General features: G+C 42.0%; 1 protein-coding gene across 15 annotated transcripts in view; it reads right to left on the bottom strand.

The window, feature by feature from the left end:
• Window positions 1-20,704, bottom strand: part of atrnl1a (attractin-like 1a) — a 221,588-nt gene that overhangs the window by 110,833 nt on the left and 90,051 nt on the right. For 12 of the 15 annotated variants that reach the window (XM_037124440.1, XM_037124441.1, XM_037124439.1 and 9 more), the window contains 5 exons: window positions 20,351-20,444; window positions 12,917-12,969; window positions 4,658-4,752; window positions 3,768-3,846; window positions 1,238-1,395 (listed from right to left, as the gene is read on the bottom strand). In XM_037124440.1, the coding sequence (XP_036980335.1) occupies window positions 1,238-1,395; window positions 3,768-3,846; window positions 4,658-4,752; window positions 12,917-12,969; window positions 20,351-20,444 (479 nt within the window). Of the gene's footprint in view, window positions 1-638; window positions 1,153-1,237; window positions 1,396-3,767; window positions 3,847-4,657; window positions 4,753-12,916; window positions 12,970-18,415; window positions 18,539-20,350; window positions 20,445-20,704 lie in introns of those variants that run through there. The other 3 variants (XM_037124451.1, XR_005079408.1, XM_037124452.1) reach the window with 3 other exon arrangements.

The raw sequence follows: 20,704 nt of genomic DNA, 5'->3' as shown, positions 1-20,704 counted from the left end.
TCTCTGTCATCAAAAAGGATTTCACAATATTCCCTCTGCTGGTAAGAGAAACATTTATTTGCTGGTTTTTGGAAACAATAAGTTTGAGTTTCTACAGTTTTAATGTTTTTTGGCCTGGACGCTAAACATGACAGTCGCTGTGACATCCTTTCATACCGAACAGAGATGCTCAGATCTCGTATTGTGTTGCTCACTGATTACTTATGTCACTGTATTAGTCCCAAAAGAAAACTGATTTACAGTGTAGGCACAGGAATAATACACAAACTGATTAAGATTAATTAAAGACACAAGTCATCTGAAAAGAGAGCCCCTCAAACAATGCAGGACTGTCATCTGTATTTATGAACGCTGTTGCGAAAGATGATTAAAAAAAAAATGTCATGTGTGATTCATTTTGTGAAGCCACACAAGGAGAGCTAGTTTTTCTTTGCTGGATTTAGATGAGAATCAAGAAAACAAGACAATAAACCTCAAACACCTGCCTGCAGGTGAAAAGTCCTCCAACTCATCATCATCATCATCATCATCATCATCATCAGCATCAGTCGGATCAGAAGTTCCCTCAGCTGATTGTACAAAAAGCTGCAACTATTTTCAAAAGGTTCACTTATTTCTCTGTTTTATTATCTGTTTCTTTGACATGTTGACATATTTGCTGCCTACAAATATTTAATAAACACCCATATTTATTATTTGCATTTTTAGATAAAAATTCACTGCTGTTAATTTTGTACTATATCATGTTTATATGTAAATACGTCTATTCACTTTCTTAGCCTTCTAAGTATATTGTCTATTCTTGTAACTGGTTTTGTCTTTTGTAATATTCTGTTGTTTGGCTTGCAAACAAATCTCCGCATTTGTGGGACATTAAAGGATTCCTGATTTTGATTCTAATTCTGATTCTTCAAGTTACTGATTAATCATTTGAGACTTTGCTGCTTTCTCTCTGTTTAATATGACTATGAATTGTCACCGTGTGTGATCTTGGGCTCTGGGAACTTGCGATGGTGATTCTTCAGTATTTAAGACGGTAGAGAGATAATTAATAACAACTAGACAAATCCATAATAAATAGTCGTTAATTGAATCCCGGGCTGTTGACCTCATTTTTGACGTGTCAGTGATCATTCGTCAGCTTTGGTAGAACTGAAATGAGATGTTAATGTAACTTTAAGATTAAAAAGGTCATGAACAACAGTTCCCTTGTCATCCCCCCTCCCGTGTTTCTAACCTGGATCTTGATCGGCCAGCTGAAGTTGGACACGTAGACGTAGAAAGTGATGTTGTGGTGAAGTCTGAAGTCGAACTTCTCACACGAGAAGCTGTCACGGTGCTCCTTGATGTTGGTCCTCGCTATGATGGGCATCTCCTCGCCTGAGATGGTGCCGGCTGTGAAATACAGAGAAGACACATACGTACGGAAACGTCACGTGAGAAACAGTTTCAAGAAGAGGATTTTCACATGTGTATTAGATATTTTTACGTGAAAACAAAACATTCCAATTGAAATCAGGAGAAATTTGCTTCCTCACACATGTAATCTATATTATTACAATTAAAAATGGGACATGTGAAACTAAAAATAACATCACAGGTGAAATGAAAATGTTCAGATGTCGGGCTTCGGTCACATGTGGATGAGATTAGAGAGGAAAAAGTCAAAGACAGAAGCATCACTGCGATGTTCAGTGTGAAAGCTTTCAGGGTTTTATTGTATCTCTGCTCAACAGCCTTCATTTATCATAGAAAACCAACAGACAACATATCAACAGTTTGTGGTCATCAATAAGAAATGTCTCCAGAAGTGAAGTGAGACATGAAGGATGTGAGGAAACACCGAAAAACTCCCTCAACTGAGTAAAGACTTAATCAGACGTATTTAAACCTGAATGCAGAGATGGGTGACAAGAGATAGAAATAGAAAGAATAGAAATGAAGAAGTGATGGATGAGGATGGCAACAACAAAAAGGCACAATCCAGTTGGGATCAGGAGGGAATAAAGTTGGGATCGGGGCCAATCAGATGAAAATTTTCTCCCCCGTCTCTCAGCTTGTGGGAGACGAAACCTCAACAAGCTAAAAACAACTCTGCAGTTTGAAATCCTGCAGCTCTGTGAGAGCAGCACGATGACAGTCAGACAGTTTGACCCAGCTGCTTTCAGTGTGAACAACCTTGTGAGGAGACGCAAGTGAGCAGGTTGGGATGAAAACATTTTTTTTTTTTTTTTTTTTAAAAAGGCGTGCTTCTCACCCCGAGCAGGCAAATTATTTTCATGATACCTCGCAGTGATTCAGAGCGAGCTTGTAAATTCCTCTCAGCGCTGAAGTGGTCTGATTTCAGTATCCTTCAGCGCATCATCAGCAGTTCTGTTTTAATGACTGAGTTTTTCAGACATTGTGAATAAAATATTCCCACCTCCTGCTTTATCAGGGCCATTAAACACTCTGTAATAGTCCGCACACGATGACACATATACACACACAAACTCTCGAGGCCTCCAGTCCCAAAACTGAAGAGGGTTCTGGGCCCCAAGACACTGCAAGTGTGTGAGCAGAGTGTCTTTTTTATCTTAATTAAAATCAGGAGGGAAAATGTATAAAACGCCCTATGCCAAAATTTAAAATAGCTTCTGATGTGTTTTGTCAGGAGGGGGAAATCCCCGAGAGGTGCACAGCAAAGTGAATATGACCATTTTACTTAAGGACATTTGGACGACAGATATCTCTGAGATATCTCTACAGACAGGCAGCTAAACGACAGAGCTGCAGAGACGGACCAAACAATCAGCCACCGCATCGAAACTCAAATTAGATTTTATATTAACAGCTCACTTTGAGTTTCATTAGACAGCAGCGACGTGTCAGAGAGATGTTCAATTATCAAGATTTATGACTTTTTATTAAAGAGACGACTGCCTTTAACGCTTTTACTGACATTAAATGTTCCTCATTATCTTATTTTACACAGGATTATTAAGGAAATGTGTGTCAATATTGTACGCTGTGGTTATTCTAATAATTCAGCACTGAGAATAATGAAAAAAGGGAGGTTTTTTTTCTTTATTTACAGATATAATGTGTCAGAAGTCTGCATGAGTTGTGTACTCACATTATCCCAGAGAAATCTGCAAGCTTACTCAATGTAATGGTGCATTTTGATTGGTCACCTGATGCTACTTACAGGAAAGGAAAGTAAAGCAAACAAGACTAAACTTAAAGTGAGTTAAACTTTGAAACTTTACTTCATCTTTGAACATTTGTGCAGGAGTCAGCAGCCAGGCTGAAACCCAGAAGTGAAGAGAAATCCACTTTTTTTTTAACCCAAAAGTTAAAAAGTTATGTCTGAGCTCTCCTCGTGTCTATAAACGACTCCAAATCAGAGCAGAATCCGATTTGACTTCAGGTGTTTATTCCTCCAGAGTGTCTGTTTCTGAACCCAACTCAACCCCCCACACAACACCAGACAGACAGAGAAGCGCCTAGCAGTGGAAATTACATATTACATTTTAAACTCTTAAAGGACCTTTCAGTGATTCTGCTCAGGGTGAAGGCTGGTGTGATACTACTCTCAATCAGACACAGCTTGCAGACAAAAACAATCCTGAGGAGAGTCTGATGAGCCGATATCGCACCACGACCTGTGTGGGCGTCTGCTGGTCTTGTTTATTGACAACTCCAAGCAGGCGGAGAACTAGAACGCCTGCAAGGAAATCAAACAAAAGTGATTTTTCAAGTACAAATACAGTTTATTAATTCTCTACCTGTGGAGCTGAACGACCACGTGATGTTGAGGTTGAAGTTGTTCGAGGCGTTGATGGACATGTCGAGGTTCTTGTTTGCCTGCACACAAAGATAAAAAAAAAAAAAAAAAAAACACAGAGGGTTTTGTTTTGTCACTGAGCTGGAATAAAAAAGAAAAACTTGCAGACAAACTTCGATGCTCAGTAGATGGAAGTGGAAATGCACAGGATGAAGGCCTACGAGGCATTCAGACACAACGCAAAGCAAATTCACCTTGCCGTGTTTTTTTTTCTCGGTTTATTTATTGATTGCAGAGGTGGTCTGCAGTTCACGTTGCTGGACATCTTCCTCTGAGTGTATACAGTTGTTTTGCTTATTTTTCCTTTAGGTCTGTTGACCTTTTTGCACTTTGTCCACATTCATGAAGTACAGCAGGAAAAGACTTGTAACACCTCAGGGCAAATTTGAATCCGTTGGCCCTCTTTGTGTATCGCATCGATTTTGTCTGCGATGCTGCATCCAAATTCCACTTTGAGTTGTGTCTGAACACACCTCAAGGCACCGAGAGAGAAAAATAAGTCTGATAACTCTCAAGAATTTAGACGTCTCTCACTGTCGACAGCAGGTACCTGCGCTTAAGGGAAAAAAATGCCCCACAGCTTTTTTGCTCAACTTGTCTTCACACTCCTAACACACTAAATGCAGCAGCTTGGTCAGTGGCATTACGTAACTAACACACTGTAGTTATCTCTCTAGTGGATTAGCAAACAGAGCAAGAAAACTTAGCAACAGAGAGAGATCAGGGTGGCTGAACAAAGAGTGTCACAGATACGAAAACTGGGTCCCAATTATGTGGAAATACTTTCAAAAGTCAACTATCACTGTGCGTCTTTGACTCCATGGATCCTACCTGTTCAGGTGTGGCCATGAAGTTGATGGCGGTGTAGTAGCGGTCATCTTCCTGAAGCAGGCTGAATGTAAACTGGTAATCGATCAACAGGTTGTCTAGTAAAACAAAAGAGAGCGACAAGGACAGAAAGAGACGTGAAATAAAACAACACAGATGGAACAAACCTAATCAAAGACGTATTTATTAGCAGAAGTCACGCAACTTTAACTTCAGCCAGTTAAACTTTCACTGTGACGTTGTGTTTCTACAACTTTTTTTTTTGGTGTGTTTGGTCCTCTGATCACATCCATTCTCTCTTTAATAATACCACTCCTAATAAAACCTCATTTTCCGGCTCATTTTATTGACGATGCCGTCGAGCACAGACAGATTTATGAAAGCAAAAACGCGGCGGGGAACTGAGCGTCGGTCGATATTCAATTAGATGAATCGGGCTACAGTGGTGGAGTTTTGGACGGAGATCTCAATCAGCGGCAGGATAAACAAGGTGAGCACGTATGTGTGTATGATCACACACACACGAGCAGGAGCGCTCACGGTGATGATGCCATTTTGTCAGACGAGCAAACGATAGATCGATAGAACATGAGCGAGTCTAAAAAAGCATGTTCTCTTAGAGATTTAATCAGGTATGAAAGCAGCTCTTTGTTAGCCTGACAATGGCCGACGTATAGAGGGAATCACGGCAATTCCACATCTGGACTGACAGCAGGAACCACGATAGGTCACCTTGTCTCTGTGCCTGATGGGGGAGGATGAGGGGAGGGGAGGAGGAGGAGGAGGGGGAACACCGAGGAAGATGAGAAGAGAGAAAAGAGGGAATTATGGAGAGAAAGCAGCTACGTGGCCGCGAGAGGATAACAGCGTGAGAGGATATTTTTTTAAGTTAATCAGCGTGACTGCTGAGCGCCAACCCTTCAGGGGGATCCAGGTGCGTGTGTGTGTGTGTCGGTGTGTCGGTGTGTGAGTGTGATTCCTGCCTCTGAAGGCAGCTCAGGTTAAAACAGATTCAGGCAGGTAACACTTGCTGTTTTATTTCAAGCTCAAAGAGAAGTTGATGTTTTCATACGGAGCCTCGGTCTGAAGCACAACCAGTTACTGTTGTCTTATTACTGGCTGCTATAATTGATGATCAGTCAGATTCTGGTGGGTCAGTCGACTAGAGCTGTTAGATTATACAAATCAGAAATCTGGTTCCTTCATTAGTAGCCATTTTGAATGTGTTTTGAGCTAAATGTCTAATGCTAATGTAATAAATAAGTTCAACTTCTGTTCTCTGAATTCCATCAGTTTATGATAAAGTGTGTATAGTTTAGCGGTGGTGACGCTGAAGTCACGTCGCCACGATAGTTTGCATCTTAAGCTTTTGTTTCACACAGAGCTGTCAGTGGGACAGGACTGTAGTTCTGGTCGGACGCTTCACAAACTGTATGAACGTTCCTGAGAAATAACACCCGGTGCTGCTGAAGGTAACCTGCCGCTGTCGAGCGCTGAGTGGCAGCAGGCAGCAGAGAAAACCGCTGCGAGAGCTTTTTCAACTTACAGAGCTGACAAACTTTGTGTCACACACACACACAGACACACACACACACACACACACACACACTGCAGAGGGAGACACGTTCAGTCACCACCTTCCCCTTTCAGACGAACAATCCCGGGGCGTCACCAAGACGAAAGCAAATTATGTTTGACAAACACTGTTGTTTTGTTCAGCCTTCATGGCAAGTTAGCCCGAACAGCAGATATCATCAGATCAAAGACAATATTTTTTTCTTAACATCTCCCTCCCTCCCTCCCTCCCTCCCTCCCTCCCTCCCTCCCAGGCAGACGTGCACAGCTACAGCTCAGTTGTTTATCCCATAAGGGTCGTCAGACAACTTCAGAGTATTTGGGGTTTTTTTGTACTTTGTGAAGGGGATAGGGAGTTGTTCACGCGCATATTTATATGTGCATGAGTACAGAGTGAGTGTGTATTTACCTCCAGTATGTACGAGTCTGTACATGTGCATGCTTGTTGGGGTGTTACATCTACCTGGCTGTGCATCTATGTTTAGAGGTGTGTGTGTGTGTGTGTGTGTGTGTGCAGGTAACCAAACAAATGAAAACGTGGCAGAGAAAAACAGCTTGTCCCTTTGTGTGTTTTTCTGATATGTTTGATTTTGAGGCCACTGAGAACAAAATTAAAAAAAAAGCATCGGCAGGTTTAAAAGTTCATCTCAACTAATTTACAAATCCCACCTGAGAAATCTGACAGCAGTTTCACTTAAGAAATCTCGATTACACACACGTATCGCTGCAAATTCTCGCCGCGGATGAATTGTATCAAGGTATCACAAAAGGTATTAACAATCCCCAGAAGAACTGAAATAGAAATAGTCCGTGTCAATTTCTCAGCTTCACAGATGGGTGATCTTATTACCATAGTATGTAAGCTGATTCAGCCTATATGAAACAAAACACTGATGAAAGGGAACGAGAGGGGAGGAGAGAGGGAGAGGAAGAGGGAGAGGGAGAGGGAGGGCCCTCAACCGGAACATAATCTGATATTCCAGCAGTCTGCATCACATCGAAAAATCCAAAACAAGCGTGAACTCGCCTGCAATGTCAGTTTGTCAGAGTGTCTTGGTGAGGTTTCATTTAATGCTTGTTAACAACTTATTATTTCCCATTTGCAACACCTCCCTGACGGCGCGCAGGGCCAGACGTTACAGCATCACCTCGCTGAGGAGACGGGTTAGAAAAACCAGAGGAGTAAACACGAACACAACAAGGACTCACTCTCAGACCTGAAGGGAGGTCGAGGTTACCTGGAGGTAATGTATGCATGAGGTCAGGTGACCCTGATATATGAGAAATGCACTCGTCATTAACAATATATTGATCTGAGAGATGCCAAAACTACAGGGTTTACTTCATGAGAAGATTCTGGTTAACCTAAAAACAGTCTCCTCTGAATACTGACCCTGTGACATCTCCAGTTGTGTTCATCATGACCAAAAGACGTATTTCAAATCAAAAAATGATGTTTTCTCAACACTAAGCAGGCGGTTGTGTGCCTAATTCTAACCAGAGTGTGAGGACAGCATTGTGATGAGAGATCCAACTGAAAGAAATGAAAAAAATATACCTTGTCAACATACATTCTTGAAATGAACGTTCATCCGTTGTTCCTGTTGTTCTTGTAATCCCTATTGGAATATTGATATAAACCATAAATACATACAAAGATTTTTAAATTATATACAATACTAACACCACAAGCTACTGCCTCAAAAAGAACAAGAGAAAAATCTACATTTTCCTGACAATATATAAAAAAAAGACAACAAAAACTTAAAGATTTTATTAAAGTACTGTTACATTTGACTGAAATATTATGTGTATTTGTTCTGGTAAATCTGATGTTTGTGTCACATAATGTATTATTATTCATCAAGCTCTTACTATAAACTCGTGCTCAAACTGATCTGAAAACACTCTGAATATTTATTGCTCTGTCAGAGTAACTACAGGATTGCAAAAAAGGTTTCTGGCCTGATGTGACCAATTATTCCAAATTCGAAAGGCGTCCAGATGGACTGCCTGTCAGCAAATGTTGAGGCATTCTGGAGTGACGCCACATCGTGGGTCTAATGAACGGCCTTAGGTCCAAGAACATTTTTTTTGAGCGCTCATCACTGCCATGCAACTTACTTTGAGGTCTGAATTGGCCCCAACGACTCACCAGCTTTTATTCTGTTTGTCTTTGATATCATTTTTAGCTCCATCTAATCATTTCTAGTACCGACGGGGGGGAAAAGGACAAATCAAACCGTTTCGTTTCTCCAGTCAGATTTGAACATGACATCATTATTCAGTCCCATTTCTTCACTAATTGTCGCTTTAATTGCGATCGTGAGGCTGTCGGTAAATATTGGAGCCACTGTTGTTCGGCCTGACTGAGCTCTCCCAGCATGCCTGAGGGCAGCAATCGGCTCTGACTGCCGACTGACTGGTGTTAGCTGATAATTCGACTGACTGCTGGTCTTCTCAGTGGAAGTGGTGGGACACTTGGTGGCCGTCCCTAATTAGACGTCGCTCGTAGCTAACTGTGATGGAATATGACAGGGGTTCATTAAAGCGTTGTCCTGGTGATGCCCGCTCATAAATGCTAGCCTGACTGGGGGCAAACTCATTAAACAGCAAAGTTGCTTTTCATCAATTGACTGGTGGTTCAATATGACAGTGTTAACTGAACCAGATCATCGCTCTCTGCACTTCATCCCCGAGTGAGATAAGGGACGCTCGCCGTCCATCGCTGGACGCTCACGTGCTTCAGTCTGATGAAAACATTTGTCAAACGTTAATTTGTGATGGACACAACTTCATTATGTATTATTTGTGTTATATCGCAGCGTGTTACAATGAAGCAGATTTAATTTGTGTATTAATATTTGTGTTAATATCAACCAGTCTTGAAAGTAATAATAAAATAATCTTGCATGTAAGTACTGTGTGTTGGTCCAAGTCTGATAATCACCAGCCTGCATCTTTGAGCCGTTAAACTTTTTTGGGTATTAAGCAAAATGGGTATTAAGCTCATCTGTGAAAACAGCTTAGTACAACCTATATTTATTCCTGTTGTAAGGCGGCGACCTCTAGTGGTTGTAGTCATTATGACGGAGCAAAGAGGGAAGTAAAAGGGAAATAACACCAGCTCGAGTTTCACCAGACTGTGGCTGAAATACTGTTGTAACAGATGCATCTGTGATTACAGTGCTCCTCTGCAGCATGTGACCCCTCAGTCCGAATTGTCAGACCGAAGATTAAATACAAACCAAACCGCTGCCATTGTGCAATTGGAGCACACATGCGTTACAGGGCTATGATTACTATAATAGTTGATGATCAATGGGTCTGCTCACAGCTGACTTTGAAATAGTCCCTCTCTCCGCAAATGGATATGAGAGAAAGAGAAGCAGACAGACAAAGAGCAGAATAGACTACCGAACATGTCTGATTCAGAGCAGATGTCAAGGAGGTTGGACTTGTTATGATATTCAGCTGTTGAGCCTCGAGTGGTTGTTTGGTTGAAATAATGGCTTTCTGTGCACCTTTCGAGAGTTTAAGGCAAGTGCTTAACCTTTGTTCTTGGTACGTTGGTTTTCTGAGAGTGTTTTGTGTCAGGGATCGCGTCTATTTAGAGCTGAGAAGGAAAACATCCAGCCTGCTGGGCCGTCAGGCAGCAGTAAAATATCACTTTAGAGAAACGTACACATTGATCATTGCTGTGTCAACTAAGGGGCCATCGCTGAAAGGACAAAGCTTACAAAAGGCGTGTCCTTCAAAGGATTTAAAGGTAAGTAGGCTGAACAGCACCTCCTCCGAAATCGACAGAGTCTGCAGAGCATTCATCACATCATCATCATCACAAGTTCCCACTGCCAGACACACAGAGACACGCAACCACATCTGTCAGAAGCTTTATAAAGCTTCAGGGAACTCCAGGGCACAAGGCTGAACCAAAGCCATCACAAGGTTCCTGCCATTGTAGTCGTGGTTAACCTAATTTTTGGCTTTCTACCCTTTGGCACCTCGTTGCAGGTTGAACTGCTTGCAAATAAGTTCTGCAGGCACCTAAACTTTCTTTTCTTAAAGTATATTTGTTGCCTTGCAACAGAAAAACACTCAAAACTGTGTAAAAACAATCGATCAAACAACAGTATTCTCGGTAGTTTGTTGCTTTTTGGTCAGTTGTGATGATCCTGAAGTGACATTAATCGTGATCATCCAGTTCATAAACCTGACAACGCAAAGATTAGAGAACATTTAGGAAATATTGATTAAGTAGTAGATTCCCTTTGGAGAATCGCCAACAACACTCCAAACATTCACCTCCTCCGAACTTAGCGACTGCCACGTAACTGATCGTATATGTAGCCGTGTGCTCCAAATCTGGGTGAATGAAGGCTGCAATCCTGGATTCAAATAATACTTGGAACTTGTTGATCTGTAATATTTTCTGTCTTCAAATGTTGAGGTTGTAACCACTAACACGGTACCATTAAAGTGAACGCGTCCACCAAATTCTAGAAAAGAAGGAGGTCACAGTTCAATGTGGTTTCTTCTTGGGGAAAACTTTACTGGAATATATTTTTCTTGCATTTATGCATTTTGTAAACATGAAAGTTTTAAATAAACCATCTCAGACTTCCCACCAGCTAACTCTGACAATACTCTGAAATTCCAGTTAATCCCTCTGCTGTCAGCTGTTTGATGATGCTTCACCTTCTCTTCACATCAAAAGAAGAAATCCACAGGTGGTGCAGATTTCCCAAAACCTCCACTGTAAATCTGTAAGAATCTCCAGCAGGGACGGATCTGCCTCTCACACACTCTGCATGTCACATGACAGAGATAAAGCCTTTTTTTTTTTTTTTTTGATATCAGCACTTTGCTTCCACTGACATTTAGAGCTAATATCGACCACAGAGAACTATTACGGCTGCTTTCGTCAGAGAACATGGAAATGGATGATTCACACACACCATCTCCCCACGTGTGTGTGTGTGTGTGTGTGTGTGTGTGTGTGTGTGAGAAAGGGCGCTCAGTGCATTCATGTGTGCCTATTCAAACAAAAGCTGTGCCCATTTCATAGACAGCAGAAAAGATAATGTCACATTAATGACAGCACACAATCTAGTCAAACACATGTCCAAAAACACACACATCATTTGAGCCGCAGCCAGAGAGATATCAAAGAGCCGTGCAGCTGCAGACGTCAACAACCATTACAACTCACACTCGTGTTTCTGTGTCTGCATTTACATTACCAAAAAGCCCATCTCAAGACTGGGCAAGGGAACTGCATTGGTGCCATCTAGTGCTTTCAAACCTCAGTCCCGACTCCAGCAGACAGACTGAAGCCATCCATGAACTGTGAAATAAAACCTTTACCACCCCAGAGGGAAACATGACTCACTTTAGATGATATCGCATATTCAAACTCGTGTATTTCCAGCCTTTACAGTAGGTTGTTAATGCTGCTAAATGTTAGCTGCATTGTTACAGACCATTGGAATACCAAATGTGATGCCTCGAACTGACTGCCGCATCATTTCTCTGAACTCAAGTTCTCATTCTCCGTCTGAAAAAAAGGACTATAAATGCCGTTTTGAGATAAAAGCTTTGCTGCGATAAAGGTGAACCCGTGTTCACCATCTTCAATCATCCTCTTCAAGTTGTTTTTTTGCGATCAAAGGCATATTTGAGGTGACCAGTGCACTCTGTGGCACGACTCCTCTGATTGCTGTATCCTTGTAAGCCTCCCTCATTGAAACAATGATAGCCTCACTCAAGCTGGAGGGCTATTGACATTGACGGGACTTGAACTTTTATTCCAGCGTTATAATACTAAATCTGATGACGGCAATTCAATAGGCTGAATGTGTATGAGTGTGTGCGTGAGAGAGATGCGGCGAGAGCGAGCATGTGTTCGTGTGCCACAAAACATCTGTTTTGACTACAGCGTTCCTCCTTCGTCTGCCCTTCAAGAGGAAAACCAGCAATTTGTTGCAAATGAGCTCAGTCAATGTGATCCCTGCAAGCATCTGGAAGCAGGAAAGTAAAGTCCTGGACACAAACACTTTCACTCTCTCTCTTCACCCAACTCTTAAAAGTAGGATTATCTTTGTGACCAACTTTTTTGACATCGTTCACCTGTGTGTGTATGTCTCTGAAACATTTTTTTAACAGTAACCTGACTAACAGTAAAGATTCTGTTTGACAAATCAAACCATTGGACAGCTGTAAGCCTAAAATAATGACAAAAACAACCTTTGATGGATATGTTCAAACTTTATGTTTCTTTGTGTTGCTTCCTCACTTCTAACTTTACTTCCTTAAGGCTCAGTTTTAATGTTTTTGTGACAATGCTTACGTTTAGAATCAAGATCCACTTGGTTTGGGTGAGGAAAAAAAATGTTTCAGATTATTTTGGCAGCACAACGACTACTGTAGAGGTTCTGACGTCTGGTTAAAAACACCTGGGTATGTCAGCAAAAACTACGGAATAATGGACGTTGATATAAAATGTCCAGTGGTTTCACAAATGTTGAAATGCAGCCTTGAACAGTGGTCGCAGAAGCCTTGATAGTATAAAGTATAAAGTATATATAGAGACGCTGATTGTTCTCGGGTCAATATGGTGCGTATGACAATTACAGGGGGGGGGAGAGGGAGAGGGAGACTCAGGTGTCGTGACAGCAGGATACTTACAGTAACATGTTCCCCGGAGAGGGTTACCAAGGTAACGGTTCTCTGAGTCACATCTGGAAAGGGGAGACGGGTGGAGAGGGAGAGAAAAAAGAAGAAGAAGAAGAAGAAGAGACAAAGAACACAGGCGTTAGCAATTCAACAAAGGTTGAGTTTTTACACAGACACACGTTCGTGTAGAGCGTGTGTGTGTGTGTGTGTGTGTATGCGTGGTTGTGGTTGTGTGTGTGTGTGGTTGTGTGTGCGTTTGTGTGTGTCAGGTGGGCCCTTTGCTGCAGGTGTTGTCTTCTTCCACCTCTTTGCGAGGTGATTTCCCTTGACAGTCCTGTCTAGCCGTAGCTGCTCTCTTTTTCCCCATGGGTCCACACACACACACACACACACACACACACACACACACACACACACACACACACACACACACACTTATTGGTGAGAACACCTTGAACAGTAGCATGAGAGAGAACACGACAGCTTGTAGATGCTCGGGAAAGATTTCATGCATCTGCAAAAGCACCAGAATAGAGCAATAAATTAAAGATCTGTCTGCCGGGGAAGACCCTGTAAACAATATCATATTCTAATGTCAACTCCTGGTAAGCTTGAATGGGGGCCACTGGAAAGTTAGCTTATGTTCTGGTTAGGTTTAGACACAAAAAACACCAAATTATGGATAGAAGTCTCGCCAAAAGTATCCTGGTTTTGTCTCCAGGAGCACGACTAGATAAAGTCATCAGCCAAAAAATAAAAAGTGAAAATATCCAATGGTTTCATATTTACAGATCTTAAAGCTCCTTCAGATGGCAGCTGTACTGAGTTTGAGTTATCAGCAGTAATAACAGGGCAGTCTCCAGGATATAATGTGAGCAGTTAACGTTTTTGCAAACCACAGATATGTTCACGGTGGATTTTTGTATCAGATGTTGGGTAACATTCTTCACATTTGATGCCTTTTAGCATCTTTCACATGAGGAGCTGGAGGAGAAGGCGTTGAGGTTACACGGCTACCAAACGGGCAAATAAAGTTCAAGTCTGCGGGACAATTTGGTTCATCTGCAGGAATTTTTATGGTAACGAAAACCGGTATTTTAAGCAAAACCATAATGTTTTCCCAACCCCCTTACCAAGTTGCTTTTGTGCCTAATGCTCGTCTGCGGTTTTGCAGAAATGAACAACATTTATTCTGACCATCAGGTTGGTAAACATGGATTCCACTGGAGACACAGTCAGAGCAAAACAAACCCTTTAATCTAAAGAATGATCCACTTCTGAAACAACCGCTGCGGATAAACTGCTAAGTACAAGTCTAACAGTGGAGCTTTATGAGAAGGCAAGTTAATTTACATTGAGGGAAAAAACCTCTCAAGGCCAAAAATATTAAATTAGAGAGATTTTAAGTGCAATGTTCCTTTAGGCTTGTTGTGGATTAATCTCTTCCATTCAGATGGATTGGTATTCAACAGTGCTGGTTATTGGAAAACTGCATTTTGACATCACGACATTTCAGTTTTAATACAACATCCGCTGTCGTTATTGACAGACTTTGACGACTGTGACCGACAGAGACAATGCAAACAATCCACGACGCATATTTTATCGGCACACGAGAATCTACTCGGCCATTTTCCTCGTTATATTTCCTGTGACATGATGGAGAGTGATTGTCCTTTTTAAAAAGACGCACGTTTGTTGATGGACAGTAATTGGTTGTGGTTGAAAGTTGTGACCTTTAGGTTACCGGAAAGTCCCTAATGACCAGTTAGCTCGGCTGCAGCACAATAAGATTAAAAACAATTGATTTTTCCAGGAGAAATATGATTTAATTTAAAAAATACATACATCCAGGAACGTTACAGCTCTTGTAAATTATAGATTACTTTCTCTATTATGATAGAGTATTTGTAAATTAATTCTAATGTAAATTTAAACACTCAGCAAAACTAATTAAAGGGAAATTTGGGGGTTAAAGGGGTTTTGTCTTTTTGTTGCTTTTGAGTCCATCAAAGTGTCACGACGGATGACGTGAACCTGAAGTAGCTCCGACCACAGATAGGAAAATAATAGCCTGACAGCAGAGAACAAAAGAAAAGGCAGAATTATTAAACTTCTACAGTGAGCCAAATGAAAAGAGATGTAAAACGTTATAATGATATCAAGGCTTTTAAAATGACATTTAAGAGCGTCTGAATCACAGCGATGAAGGGGAGTAAACTGTGTGGGTGCGTGGGAGTGGCTCTATGTAACATATCATCTGGAAAGACTTTAAGAAGGAAAACAAAGAGGGTGTTTACTGACATTGTAACAGCTTTATGAAATTCTTTATCGCGGCAATATAGAGAAAAAGAAAACGAAACACGGAGAATAAATCATTCAAAGCACACCGTTTCCAAGTGTTACAGAGGATGGACGGGAGGATTCAGGGAAGACAAAACAAAGTTAGGCCAAGGAGAGAACAGAGAGGGCATTAAACACCACATACAGGAGAAAAAAAAAAAAAAAAAAGAAAGAGGAACCAGTTAACGAGAACAAGAGGGCAGGTAGGGTTTACTGCCTGAGTGTTTGTGGATTCTCTTGTAGTGCAGCAGCAGGTCACAGAGCAGCGCTGGATGCTGAATATTTCATTCCTCTATAAACCCCCGGCCAAGGACGAGGCCTTAAACCACAGCTGCCTCACAGAACTCACATCCCGAGTCTGGATTTCAGATCGACGATAAAACAACAACAAAGAAGCAGCATGATCACGCCGGTCTAATAGCAGCGTGTGAATCTGTTTAAGAGGCCGCAACTCGTACGTTTCTGCTGAAATCGACACAATGGTTCTTATCAAGAAACTGGATTTGTTCAGATTTTATTGCATTTGGCTGCAATTTGGTGAGTCCAGTCTCACGGCGCCGACTGCTGCGTATAAAAAGAAAGAAAGAAAGAAAAAAACATACATGTGTTTGTGCAAGAGTGAAATCTTATTGGGCAATGTGTTTAGAAATAGAGGGGATAGAAGGAAGGAAAGAGGGAAATAAGGAAAGAAAGAAAGAAAGTTGTGCCCTTCAGAAGTGGAGGTGACTTGAGAGAGGATGACAGAGGCTCATTAAACAAACTGAGCGTCGTCGTCTCAGGAGAACTCTGTGACTTTAAAAGCTTTGGAGTCGCTTCCAGCCGACTGCCACAGAGGAGACGTCGAGGTCTAAAGCCTGTTTCAGCATGAGGAGATTTATTGTTATGAATGTAATGTCATAAACCGGCTGGGGTCCTCTTTGGAACTGAGCACTATCTATAAAAAAAAAAACTTTGGGAAATCACCAAACATTAGTTTTCTTTAAGCTGTCGTCATATTGCCAAATCTAAAAAAAAGATGACTCAAGTGAAAACAACCCAATTCATATAGTTAGCTAGCAGGCTAATTATCCTCTGGTCATGTCCATATCCTGAGGCTGATACAAATATAGTTTTACACATTTACATAAGTGATAAAGAGCCACAGAGAAGAAGGACAAGACGACGTGCAGGAGGCGAAGAAGGGAACAAGGATGAGCTGCTTCTCTTCAGGGACACTTAAGTCCTGGACGCACAGCTCCAACAAAAAGGTGACGGACACTTAAGCTGCTTACAGAAGCCTAATGGGGACAAGATAAGGGCCACACAGGACTGGACAGCCTCACCACTTACTCAGCTACACAATCAATGACACACACGCCAACATATACAAGTGACGACTATTCACCTCTGCTTGCTGTGTCTATAAAACAAAATGGAGGCATGTCTCATCAGCGTGAAGTGTTTAAAACTGTTAAATCAACCAGAGTTCAGTGAGTAAAACTACACGCTGTGTGTTAAACTTCGTTTTTGCAACATTCAGAGTGAGCGGAGTTACAGTAAAAAGATGCAAATAAGCAGTCAATTAGCGGAGTTGTCTGCATTTGGAGCGGAGGCCAATTAAAGGTAAATAAACACAATCAAACAGTCAGACGACGCAACGAGAAAACGAGCGGAGAGATAAAGTGGAGACGTCAGCGGAGCGAACGTGGAAGCACACACAGACTCTCTCACAGCGAAAGTAAAACAACAACTCCAGCTCCGCTTGTAAGGATTATTCATGAATGTCTTAAATTAAAACAGTAACCACGGCTCAGCAGCAGGGGAACATCTGGTGAGCAAACTGATTTCACAGGAGTATCTGCAGCTCAGGTATGAACCGCAATCCAGAAAACTTGACCCGCCACCTTCACGCTCTGAGCTGCGTGTCGGTGTAACAGCTGGTACCTCGTACGCGCTCACGTTGGCCCTGTAAACACACGGTGAGCAGCGGCTTCAGCTGCGATACGATCTGCCATAAGAGCCACTTTTACAGGCTGTCAGACATTTTGGTTCAGGGAAACTTATCTCAACACCGCTGCTACTGGTGGGAAATGCAGTTCGAAGGTTCATTGTCCTCAGAGGATGATTTAGACAGTTTGCAATCAGGTCAAAATGCGTCCAAGGAATTTTTAATAACTATAGTTGGAGTCCAGGATAACATTTGAGCAGTGGAAGTTTCTAAAAACCACAACGTCTCATGTCATGTTCAGATTACAAGTGTATTAACTGTGTTCATGTAAAGTGGTGGAGTTACAGCCAGTGACTGCAGTTCAAGTCTGCGCTTCGACATTTGTAACTCCACTGTTTCACAATCGCTTCATCTACGAGGAAAAGCTGTCGAGTATGGCTGTGATGATAGGCAGCTTTCAGACGCGTGTCAGGTCAAATTAATCCAAATTCCCTACACAAAAATCAAAAAAATAAAAAAAAAATCACTATAAAAGGGAGGCTGCTGTTTAAAACAGCTTGGAGACCACAGATCAGGAAAACTGGGACAAATATACAGAACCAGAACTTCTATTGTTTTATACAAAAGCATTTTTTTCGGGGTGTCTGGAGGTCCTGACTGCTCTGTTTAATATGACTGAAGACACATATACATGTGAGCTCTCACACACAGAAACGAGACCCTGCTTCACCTAACGGTTCCTTTATTCCTGACTCGTAGCGTTTGTGACTTTGCATAAACACACACTCTCTCTCTCTCTCACACACACACACACATACACATACACAAATATGCATCCACACACCTGCTGTAACCTGAGGGTGCACACCATCCGCCCCCGGAGGGGAAATTGCTCGTTCATAATCAAAACGACAAACAAATGGCCCTTTACTTGGCACACCATTTTGGAGCGACTCAAGCAGAACAAACAGAGCGGTGACAGAGAGACATTTAGAGAGAGAGAGAGAGAGAGAGAGCTGGTGTCGGAGCAAATCAAAGGTGAAAGCGACTGCAGCACTGTGATGCACAAGTGATCACACACAAACACACAGTTCCTGCCGCAGCCTCTGTGGAGTCTCCGGCAGAATAACGATTTACTGGTGTGCACTGAAAAGAAACATTACGCTCAGAAAGAAATCGACGCAGACGCCAAGCGAACAGGAGAACTGAGGCTGTGCAGCCGATTCAACATTCACTCACATTCTCTCTGCAGCTGTGTTCTGATCCGGGGTCTGCCAACATGTCACCAGCATGATAATCAGACTGAAGAGCCACTGTGTCACACTTCACTCATCAGGCTGACATATGTTCTCGTTAGATGTTTTCTGTGAAGGAGGTACTAATCAGCAGCAATCTCAAATCATTCCCACAGATTTTGCAGCAACGTAGAATCTATTAATCTGCTAATTATTGAGCTCGTTTTGACGAGATGAGGCAACAACTCAGTGCGAGAAACTTTTAACAGACTTTTAGCAGTTTGTTGGTCAGAGTCTAGTAAGGGGAATTCTCAAATAATTTTAGACTCGGCGTGATAAATCTAATCTCTTTAACACATGCAGCGTGGAGAGAAGACCCGCAGTGTTACTCTAGTCTTTCAAATATTTCTGACTTAAATACAGTAGTAACGCCTCTGTTTTGATATCGCCGTTCCCAGGGCGGTGACCATTCTCTGTTTTATTGTGGAGTGGGAATCTCCCCTCCTCTCACATCCTGATATGTTCTCATTGATTACAGAATTCAAAACGTTTTAACGTCCCACAGTCTCACGGTTCAAGCACTGCAGACGTGCAGCAGCTGCCAGCTGAGTCGATCTGCTACACAAGTACAAGTATGAACCACTTACACACCCAGACATGTAAATATAGGGCCCAGGTCCCCTTCACAGTAAGAGCACATGAATAAATACTTGTGGGCACAAACATGTTTTTTAACATTTTTCATTAACTATATAAAAAGAAGTAAAACTTCTCCAGTGAGCGAGTGTTTAACTGAGTCTCACGGGATTCCTCCCAGTGCGACGCAGTGATTAGAGCTGACAGTGAACATGTGGAGGGTTCAGGCGGGTCGGCCGCTCCTCAGGTCGAGTCGGTTTAATGTCAGGAGCGGCGCTGAAGCTCGGGATCACTCAGGAGGTTAAGTTGAGGTTAGCGTAGGTAATAAGTGGTTAATGTCGAAGTTTAAGCTGAAGGGTTAGAACATTTACATAATTGGTCGCAGGTTTGATTCAAGATGTGGACGTGTGCAAGCGTGCGTTCAGGGATTTAAACATCTTCCAAATAAGTAAAAAGCTACAGAACAATAATAACAGTTTATCTAAATGTTCAAATGAGTCAAACTGTGCCGACGTAAAAACAGCAAGAAAGAGCACAGAGAAAACAAGAAATACATTAAATCTGCACAATCACGTAGTCGCAGTCAGTGTTTCATCAACGCAGAAGGTAGACTGATGAAACATCTACTATACCACACACACACACACACACACACACACACACACACAGAGTATGTGCTCTGTGTTTCTAGCCTCGCCTGTTAGATTTATTGATGCAGCAATTTTCAGTCTGCCTCCATGCTGTGTTAGTCTGCCAAGCCATTTAGGATATTGTAGCGCTGCAGCGGTCAGGTCTGGCACAGTTGGGGGGGCACACACAGTTCACACACACACACACACACACTCACTAACATTTGTTCATCATGTTTTTCTTTCCATCTTCCAGGCAACATAAAATATGCCAAATTGTTTTCCCCATGAGCCAAAACTCAAATATTAAACTCCTGAGCCATTTTTTTTTTTTTATTCACCATAATTCAGAAACAGCACCTTCAAATTCAGAGGCAGATTTAACTGATGATCCTAATAAAGGATTGCTCACGGGGCGTTCAGGTGTCAGCAGTGGTGTGCAGGAGCTTTGTGTTCGCTGTCACAATATTTTGTTCGGTGATTAGCAGCTCTTTAGTGTTCACATCTTTACGTGTCATTTGTCTTATTTCAGACAAGTTTTCCGTGGAGTCAGGAAGACGGGGACGAGGAGGCGGTGTGCAAGCAGACACTGATCATTTAACTGATTCGCCTCATGATCGAGGGCCAGCATCGTGTTCGTCTGATCAAACTGCAGTTTAAACGTTTGTATACTCACAGCTGACACTGGTCTCCCTTGATGCCTTTAGTGGTACAGAAGCACTTCCCTGAGTTGACGTGGCACACGTTGGCATGGCTGTTACACTTGCAGGCTGCAAAAAGACAAAAAGAAAACTCAAACATTAACCTCAAAGAAGATGATGAAGATGGTTTAGAAAGAACTGATGTGAGAGAGAGAGTGTTGTGACGGAGGAAGGTGGAGTACGAAAGGTGAAACTCAGGCATTTTCTGGCTCAAAAAGGTGTTCAGTTCCTGATTGCAACGATTTCTCTTGATTCCCTCTTACTTGAACTTTTGTGCACATTCACCAACCTTAAAAAGCATCATTACTTCCACATTACTTGTTGAAATC

Source organism: Acanthopagrus latus, chromosome 15, assembly GCF_904848185.1.
Source record: "Acanthopagrus latus isolate v.2019 chromosome 15, fAcaLat1.1, whole genome shotgun sequence".
NCBI classification, from domain to species: Eukaryota; Metazoa; Chordata; class Actinopteri; order Spariformes; family Sparidae; genus Acanthopagrus; species Acanthopagrus latus.
Note: the sequence above shows the minus strand (reverse complement) of the source record. Positions and strands in the feature narration are given on the sequence as shown.